This window comes from Chrysochloris asiatica, unplaced genomic scaffold (assembly GCF_000296735.1).
Source record: "Chrysochloris asiatica unplaced genomic scaffold, ChrAsi1.0 scaffold00004, whole genome shotgun sequence".
Classification (NCBI taxonomy): Eukaryota; Metazoa; Chordata; class Mammalia; order Afrosoricida; family Chrysochloridae; genus Chrysochloris; species Chrysochloris asiatica.
In genome coordinates this window covers 12,811,854-12,822,072 of record NW_006408522.1, presented here as the reverse complement: position 1 = coordinate 12,822,072, position 10,219 = coordinate 12,811,854, and the positions used below count along the sequence as shown (strand labels likewise).

Here is a 10,219-nt window from a genome sequence, read left to right as displayed (position 1 = left end):
CACTACATCTAAATTAAAATGTGAAACAAGAACTCCACTGAATCAATCCAAACAGCACTTGATAACCTGACTTTAAGTCAAGGCACCCCCACTCTGCCCCTCTCCAAGAGTTGTTGAAGGACTGTGATAGTCCAGCTTTGGAGGAGTTTCCCTCTGACCTAACTACAGAACTGCTAGCATCATTTCCCCCTTGTTGTTGTTGTGAAGTGCCATCGAGGTGATTCCGACTCATAGAGACCCTGTATAAGGTTTCCAAGGAGTGACTGGTGAGTTTGAACCACCAACCTAGCAGTTCAAATGACCTTTCGGTAGAGTGATTAGTGTTAGAAATTCCTTCGGTAGAGTGCTTAGTGCTTAGAAATTCTTCTAGAGAAACTTCCATGAGGTTGAAGCTGGCAGACCACAATCTGACAAGTACTTGATGAAGTCATGGGGCTTCTTTTAGCTTTTATTGTTTGGCTTCCCATGTTATTTAGGGGTATTTCTCATACGCAAGAGGGTGCCCAGGCAGCAGGCTTCTGTGATTCAGGATACTTTTCTTCCTTACGGCCAGGACCTTACTGGATGGGATCAACCTTTATGTGGCATGGACCTCATAAAGCTTTCTTTAATAAAGTTTTTATGCCAGTGTCAAGACAGAGTTCCAGAACTCGGCAGAGATGTGGGTCAGGACTCTTCTCCCACATATTAGAAAGATACTGGTTTGAATATACAAAAACCTGAATTACTTTGGTTCTGTTACTAGCTACATGTAACTTGGGGCATGTCAGTTGGCCTTCTGGGTCCCCGTTTCTTCATCTATAAAGTGAAAAAGTGGATGAAATCATTCTTACCAACAAAAGGTCCCTGGGTCTGTAAGGAGTAATGACTGTGGGTGGGAGAAGGGCATTACTGAGCTACTATTGAAACCGAAATTGTAAAAGGATATAGCACAGCGTGAAGCAACTAAAATGTAGGGTGGTTACTTTGCTTTTAGCAGAAATTCTATCTAGTTGGTGTGCTAATATTGAATATCTCCAGAAGAGGGGCTCTGGTAGCATAGTGGTTACAAATCGGGCTGCGAACCTTAAGGTCAGCGGTTCGAAACTACCAGCCGCTCCGCGGGAAAACGATGAGGTTTTCTACTCCCGTAAAGATTTACACCCTCAGAAACCCTGTACAGGGTCGCTATGGGTCGGAACCAACTCGATGGCACTTAACAACAACAACAACAAGGGGAGCATAGATTCATGGTATTTTTTAGCTTCTTAATTAATAAGACAGGGAAAATGAGTTACTCCTTAATAAATGTAGGTTGTTTGAGACACACAAAAGGAGAATTAAAGGCTAGTAGCAACAAGGCCATTCACCACAATGCTGCCTGGGCTCCCAGTCTTCACCATTTCCACTCCCTGATTGAATGACTTAATTACCCCAGGGTGGACTCCCATGCACCCCAGCTATCCCTGACCTGACGGAGCCTCCAGTATGCCAAATCTCCCCTAGGCCTGGCTACACAAAGGCTGGACCTGTCCCAGACCCAACTGATCATTGGATTTAAACTCAACAGTGGAGCTAAACCACTAGCTCAATTGTCAGAGGATTCAGAAGCATCCTGGCCTCTGAGACTTGCAAACCAGGAGAAGGTAGGCCCAAGCCAGATCCTCACAAGCAGCTGATGAAGAGAGCTTTGGGTTCCTAAAGCCCCTTGAATCCAGTGTTTTTATTCAGATGCACACTTTCTTGTCTGGTTTACTACAACAGCCTCCTAACTGGATGAGTTCAAACCATTATCCATACAGTTAGTAGTTGCATGCTTAACTGTTTGCACCACCCAAAGACTCCAATAAGGAATTTCAATCAAATTTTTGCTCTTCACTTATGCACTCAGTTGCCCTTAAACTAGGTGACCAGCTCATCAAGGTGTCCTCAGGACTTTCACATAATAGGACCCCATCATCAGTTAGTCACCTCAAGGGCAGAATGTGCTCATGGCCTTGGAACCATTTCAGGGAACTAAGGCCATTGTCCTCAGAGGATTCCAGTACAAACTGAAAGTTTTCTGAATGGCATACTCTTTCACAATCAGATTTCTTGGAAGAAAAAAAAATAAATCTGATTTTAGCCAGCGTTGCAGAGAGCACAGTCTAAAAGGAAAATCTGGAAGAAGAAAAAAAGTGTCTGGCAAGAAAACACTCTCTTCCCTAGAATCTACAAAAGGAAAAATGACTAGCAAAATCAGGCCAAGATACACCAAGACTATGGAATAAATCAGACCTGGAATATACATCAGACCATAATAACCTCACAACAACTCTACGAATAAGGTGTAAGAAAACTAAGTGATCCCATTATTAGGAGAGAAATTGGTTCCTATTATATAGAATAGAAGTATCTCCTGTAGGCATATTTTCTAAAACTATCATTTTGTCATGTTTTATGTGAGGAGAAAGACACAGTAATAACAAGACTTGGGGGATGATCCTGTAGATTTAAGAAGGAGAATATTAACCAAGACATGCCTCAAAATACTTCAAGGGGACCAGCCCCTGCATCCTGAAAAGCGCATGTTAATGGGTGGGAGAGACTTGTGGCTGCCCACTCTCTATAGTACAAGTTTCTGGGACAACAGAGCACTCCTCAAATTAGTGAGCAGGAGAAGCTCAATCTAGTTATTCCATTTCTAATATCCAAGGCCTCTCACCAAGTGGTTCTCTATTCCTAAATCAGCCCTTGGGTTTGAGGGCCCCAATATTTCATCCAAGAATTATTTCATTTTCTTAGGGGTAAGGGGTCACCAGGTAGATGACTGCAGGCAAGCAAGCTGGACCACAGAGCACAGGAGGAAACCACAGATGCTGATCATGCTTGGAATTAGGACCTGCCTGTGACCGTTGAATAACATGATGAACATAACTGATACCACTACATTGTACTCTCAAAAAATGTTGACTTAACAAATGTGCGATGTATACATTTGCCAATTCATATATTTGTTGTTAAGTGCCATTAAGTTGGTTCCAACTCATAGAGACATTGTATAGGGTTTCTGATGAGCAGCTGGTAGGTTTGAATAGCCAACCTTGTGTATATATATATATACAGAGAGAGAGATTTATTGTTGTTGTTGTGAGGTGCAGTCAGGTTGGTTCCGACTCATCAAAACACTGCCCGGTCCTGCGGCAACCTCACAATCATTTGAGCTTGAGCCCATTGCTGCTGCCAATGTGCTAATCCACCTCACTGAGGGTCTTCCTCTTTTTCTCAGATCCTCCACTTTGCCAAGCATAATGTCCTTCTCCAGGGATTGATCCCACCTGATAATATGTCCAAAGTATGAGAAATGAAGTCTGACCATGCTGGCTTCTAATGAGCTGGTTGTATTTCTTCCAGCACAGCTTTGTTTGTTCTTCTAATATTCTTCTCCAACATGTTAACTCAAATGCGTCAATTCTTCTATGGTCTTCCTTATTCATTGTCCAATTTTCACATGCATATGACCCATGGCTTGGGTCAGATCCACCTTAGTCCTCAAACTGACATTTTTTGTTCTTGAGCACTTTAAAGAGGTCTTGTGCAACAGATTTGCCCAATGCAATATGTCATTCCATTTCTTGACTGCTGCTTCCATGAGTATTGATGGTGGATCTAAGCAAAATGAAGTCTTTGACAACTTCAATATCTTCACCATTTATCATGTTGTTATTTATTGCTCCAGGGGTGAGGATTTTTGTTTTCTTTACATTGAGGTACAACTGTGGTCTTTAATCTTCATCAGTAAATATTTTAAGTCCTCTTGGCTTTCAGCAACCAAGGTTGTATCATCTGTATATCAAAGTTTGTTAATGAGTCTTCCTCCAATCCTGATGCCATGTTCTTCTTCATATAATCCAGCTTCTTATATTATTTGCTCAGCATACAGAATGAATAAGTATGGTGAAACAATACAACCCTAGCGCACACCTTTCCTGATTTTAAGTCTGTTTAAACAACTGCCTCTTGGTCTATGTACAGGTTCCTCATGAGCACAATTAAGTGTTCCAGAATACTCATTCTCTGCAATGTTGTCTATAGCTTGTCATGTTGATCCATACAGTCAAAAGGCTTTTCATAGTTAATAAAGCATAGGTAAACATCTTTTTGGCATTCTCTGATTTCAGTCAAGATCCATCTGACATTAGCAGCAATATCCCTTATTTAACATCCACGTCTGAATCTCAAGTCGGTTCTGACTCATAGTGACACTGTACAGAGTTTCCAAGGAACAGCTGGTGGGTTTGAACCCCCAACTTTGTGGTTAGCAATCCAGTGGAGCCCTGATGGCACAGTGGGTTAAGAATTGGACTGCTAACCTCAAAGTCAGCAGTTCAAACTCACCAGCTGCTCCCCAGAGAAAGCTGAGGCTGTCTGGTCCTGTACAGCTTCACAGTCTGGGAAATCCTATGGAGCTGCCCTCCTCTGCCCTGCAGGGTCAGTATGAATGAGTACTGATTCGATGTCGGTGGGTGGGTAGATATTTATATAGATATAGATAATAGATATAGATATGTAGATATAGATATATAGATACAGATATTAACAACTTATTTATTAACACTTTGTTTAAAGACGAGGGTGTAGATGGGGCCTGAGGCAGGGGGCAAAACAGACCCCTTAGCACTTGGAGACCCATTAGAAGGTGAGAGAGAGGCACACGAGGACAGCTCTCAACTTTTCAGCTTGACAAACAGCATGAATTCATGATGGTGTTACGAACCATAACAGAAAATGTAAAAAGAGAGAGAGGTTGGGAGGAAAGATAATAAATTCAGTTTGACTTTACTGAGTTTACAGAGCCAATGGAATACCCAGATAGAGATGTTCAATCAAGAACTGGCTATATACACAGCTCAAACCAATAATAACAAGACAAAATGGCAGCTGTTGAGTTCATTCATAACAATCCCATGTGTGTCAGAGTAGATCTGTGCTCAATTGGGTTTTCAGTAGTAGATTGCTAGGACTTTCTTGTGGTGGACTTGAGCTTCCTAGTTCATTAACCATGACTTCATCATTGGCAGCCAAGCACGTTGACCATTTATACCACCCAGGGACTCCTACGTACCGGACTGAATATTAGAAAAAAGATACTGGTAAAAGTCTATATGTGGGTGATAGCTGTAAGAAATCCTAGAAGCTGAGTGAGGGCTTGGCTGAGGGTGTTCAGGTGTTCTGTGTGTTTTGTGAAAGGGGAAATAAGGCTCAGACACTCTGGCTCTGGGACTCTTCTCCCTCCACCCAAAAAATAGTCTCAAGAGTCCCCAGCCTCGCTCCATCTAAGGAGAGTCACTGGGTTACAGTCAAGTGCCTCTCAGAAACTCCCTGCAAAGCCAATGCTTTTTGGTACTGGGCCCCTTACTTCCATTGAAGACAGTAGAACCCTTTCAGAATTAGCCAATAAACTTTGTTTTGTAGCAGGGCCACATAAGCCCATGAAATCATTTGGTCTGGCCCTGCCAAAGCAACCACAGTTTCAGCCATCACATTGTTGTTGTTGTTATGTGCCGTGAAGTTGGTTCCGACTCATAGCGACCCTGTATAGAGTTTCCAGGGCTATAAATCTTTACAGGAGCAGAAAGCCCCATCTTTCTACCATGGAACGTCTGGTAGTTTCAAACTACCGACCTTGAGGTTCGCAGCCCGATTCATAACCACTATGCTACCAGAGCTCCTTAGCCATCACATTAGGGGTAAGTTAATTAAATGTTTGACCAAACAAAGCAGGCAAATTTTCCAGTAGATAATTTTATATGGCCCATGAATGATGTTATAAATTGTGGCAGAATAAAGGTTCTACACTCCTGTTTTGTAGTACTGATGCTCAAAACAACAGCCATTGCCTCACGCAGTCACCTGGTCACAACAATCCACACAGAAACCATCTCACATCTCAGGCCTCAGATAACTGTTCATGTTTCCCTCTTTGATTTGGCTAATAGGAAGCTCTGAACAAAATCTGTGGTCCAGCTTCAGCAATCTGATAGTATCACACAGTGTAATCATTTTAGGGCTTTAACATTTCTGGCTTTGTTGTTTAACTACATTTATTTTCTCTTTGTTCTGATTCCTTCAAGTATGAATTTTTGTGAGTTGCTTGAAGTAAAAAAATCTCCTGTGGCATGTCCACCCATTGATTCTGTTAATCACTCCTGGAACTGCACAGAATAATTCTAGCCCTCTTTTCTGTAACACTTCATATATACCACTCTGGAACAGTCTCATGTCCTCAACATGTTTCTAGGAACCGTAATTCTACTTTCTTCAACAATTTCTGCTTGAAGTGAGCTCCTAAAGAATCTTTGAACCTTCTAGACTCAGCTAATGCTTTATCACTTCTTGGCATTTTTCTTAAAGCCCCCACGCAGGACATGCTTCCATTACAACACTTATAGCAACCAAAATACAATGGATGGTCCTTAGACCTGCCTTCCCCACTGGAGTAGGAACTTCTGGAAGATGCAGATCACGTCTTTTACTCAGTGACCAATAGCTACACTATCCTTCATTTCATTTTTTTTTTTTTAATGTTTCTTTTTTAATTCAAAACAATGTCTTTAAAACTGACAGAAACATCAAGGGGACTCACACTGATTTTCCACCCTGTGACTATTACATGTGCTCATCGCCTCTACCAGGTCACAGTCCACCCTCTTCCTTGTTGGACCCTGATGGTGAAGTCCCCACACCATCTACTCAGAGGGGCAGCAACTGTGAACTCACCTGAGCAGACTTACTAATGGCATCTTTGGCTATAAAAGAATATACAATACACAATCCTACTATGAATCAAATCATTTGAAGTGTGCAACATCTTTCAATATTTTCATGAAACACTGAACAGTGGGTGATCTATTAGTCTCTAACTAGCACCTCAGCTCAAACTTCGTCTCTCATACTTTGGACATATTGTCAGGGGGGACCAGTCGCTGGAGAGGGATATCATGTTTGGTAAGGTGGAGGGTCAGAGAAAGAGAGGAAGACCCCCAATGAAATGGATTGGCCAATTGGCAGCATCAATGGACTCAAGCGTGGCAACAGTAGTGAGGTTGGCCCAGTATCGGGCAGTGTTTTGTTCTGCTGTGCATAATGTTGCTATGAGTCGGTACCGACTCGATGGCACCTAACAACAACAACAGCACCTCAGCATGGAACCCTAATGGCACAGTGGTTAAGCATGCAGCTAGTAAACGAGGGTGACGATTTGAACCCACCAGCCACTCAGGAGAACCATGTGGCAATCTGCTCCCATAAAGATTTACAGTCTTGGAAACCCTACAAGGCAGTTCTACTCTGTCCTACATGGTCGCTTCGAGTCAGAGTCCATATGATGGGAATGGGTTTGGTTTGGGGTTTGGAGCATCTTAGCAGAGCCTGGGGCATCAAGTCAATTCCAACTCACGGCAATCTCATGTGTGTCAGAGAAAAAGTATACTTCGTAGGGTTTTCAACGGCTGATTTTTCAGAAACACATGGCCAGGCCTTTCTTCTGAGGTGCCTGTGGGTAGATTTGAACCTCCAACCCTTCGACTAGCAGGTGCGCTGGTTAACCATTTTTATGCCTCTGGAGAGTCTGGAGGATAATACATGCTTAATCGTATGTGCTCAATAAGTGATTGTTGAGGAAATGAATGAGCCACACCTACAAGTACAACTTCATCTCTTGTATACATGCTAAAGAAAGCCTAAATCCCCAGGAAAGAAGAAAAGGAAGAGCCCCAGTTCCCATGCCTGACAACTCTTTCCCATAGGACCCAGGCTTCAGTCCCTTGACACCCAGACTAGGGTTTAGTCTCCAGGCTAAATCCAAAATCAGTAAGCATTAGACAGAATGGGTCCTGTGAGGTCAACTGGGGTAAATGTTCACATAAAGAATTTCCCAGCTCCAAGATGTAAGATGCCGAATGTTCCTATCAGTACTTCTATAGCACCACACCTTTACACAGGTGCTAATTATGTGACAGGCATTGTTCTAAGCTCTGTACAAATATACTCTTATTGAAACCTCATGATGAAATAGGTACTAACTCAACCCTAGTGCATTTTCATATTGTTCTTCCAGCATTCAAACCAGGTCTTTTATCCTGAAATGAAGGAAGGTGTAGCTATTGGTCACTGAGTCAAAGAAAAGGACCTATATTTAGCCCCAAAGTATAAAATGACTGACAGATCCAATGTTCGCCTTTGATTCGAGTCCTGGATGCCACTGTAAACCACCTCACTCACACCAAATTCTCAGAGCACCTACCACAAGGCCAGCAGTGCCTCCCATGCTGGGTAAGCAGATGAATGACAGGGTCACACCTGGTAGTAGAAACACACACCTCAACAAATAAAGTCCCACGCAGCATGACAAGTCCATTAGAATAAGGTTCATGGGACAGTGCTGGCAACCGGAGTAAGTGAGACAAGAAGGTTGGCTGGCTGGAGGGTGAGACATCTGACTTCTGTTTTAATGGGTGAACCAGAGTTCACCGGAAACTGCAGAGTCAGAGGGGACCAAGGGAGCAAAGCTACAGAGCTACAAAACCGCATTTGAGGAACTAATGAGTCTGGGTTGCAAAAGAATGAGAGTGGGTGGAACTGGGAGAACAGAGGTCCTTAATCAGGTGATGATCTTGACTGCAATGCCCAGGAGGAGATTGAAATCATAGAAGGGTCCAGTGGCAAGACCAGGTGTCTATTCTGGAAAGATTCTTTTAGCAGCAGGGTGAGGCAGGATGGGGATACCAGGTAGGAGGCTGTTGCAGTAAACCAGACAAGAAAATGTGCTTCTCACCAAAAGCACTGGATTCAAGGGGTTTTAGGAATCCAAAGCTTTGGACTGACTGGCAGGCTAGGGGAGGAGTTGCAAGGGAGCCCTGGCTGCTAATTTAGGAGGGCAGTGCCCCTAGTGAAGAGTCTCTGGGTGGGGTAAGTGGCTAGCGTGTTTGGCTGCTAACTAAAAGGTTAGGACTTTGAGTCCAACCTCAGAAGAAAGGTCTGGCAATCTACTTCCAAAATAGCAGCCACTGAAAACTCTATGGAGCACAGTTCTACTCTGACATATATGAAATCCCCATGAACATCAAATAGACTCAACAGCAAGTGTTGTGTTGTGTTAGGTGCTGACGAGTAGGTTCTGACTCACAGAGGTACACCAGAACAAAACACTACGTGGTCCCTCACCAACCTCACAATTACTATGTGTCAACCCACTGTTGCTGCAAATTGGTATGGGTCTTCCTTTTTTGCTGACCCGCTACATTATGTGTGCTTTATTGGTACCCAATGAAATGGGCAAAATGGACCAGCAGCAGGCCTGCAGGGAGAGAGGCAGGCTCAGACAGTCCATTCATCTTGGAAAGCCACACAGGGCAGTAGAAACGCTCTTCATTCTCTCAGAAAAGTTGTTCAGATTCTCGTTCACATCTTCTTTTCATAAAATGTGATACATTTCATTCTGTCACCAGAGTGAAAAATCATTGCCCTTTGCTGGGAATTAATAACCTTTCGAATTAATATTCTTTGGGTAGGAAAATTTGATTCATTAATGCCTCCCCCTGCACACTATAGGTTCATCATCTCTCAGTCCTGCTGTCCCCTGGAACCAAAAGCCCAAGACTTATTATTTGAGAAGCTTGAATGACTTTGTACTCAGAAGGGATGATTGGGGCCTTAGTAATTGGAATGAATTTAATTCACTGACCAAAAATGCCGATGTGGTCTTGTGTCTGGTCCACTCTCTTCTGGAAGGGAGGGTGAGAGCTTCCTCCCCCAGCTCCTGGCCTGGTCCCTAACCTTGAGAAAAGAGATGTCACCCATGATGGAGTGACACCAGCCTGGGAGCAGGGGTCCTCCTCGGGCTTCACCCAGACTTCTCAGCACAGCAGTGTGTCTTTGGGCCACACCATGGTCTTGACAACTGTTGGTGACTGTCCGTCCCAACTCCAAATAGGCTCACAGTCAGGGGGAGGTTTTCCCAAGAGAGACTATAAAGCCATTTGGTAAAATATCAGGAGGTGAAATCTTTAAAATGGCCTTTCTCTCCTCCCCTCTCCCCCCAACACAATCCTCAAAGAAATCAGAATGGATCGTCACCTGCCCTTGTCAACTGAAACATTCCTTTACAGTACCCTGTCACCTATAGCAGAACATCTAGGCTTCTCAATAGCATCCCCAAGGATCCCCATCATCTGGCTGATCCAGCCTCATGTCTACTCCT

The 10,219-nt window shown here is 43.4% G+C and overlaps 1 protein-coding gene across 1 annotated transcript in view; it reads left to right on the top strand.

Moving 5' to 3' along the window:
• The first annotated feature begins 4,599 nt into the window (after positions 1-4,599).
• The window catches only part of LIPC (lipase, hepatic), a 48,244-nt gene continuing 42,624 nt past the window's right edge, over positions 4,600-10,219 (top strand). Inside the window, exon 1 of the mRNA XM_006831852.1 lies at positions 4,600-4,657. Coding sequence (XP_006831915.1) covers positions 4,600-4,657 — 58 coding nt within the window. The remainder of the gene's footprint in view (positions 4,658-10,219) is intronic.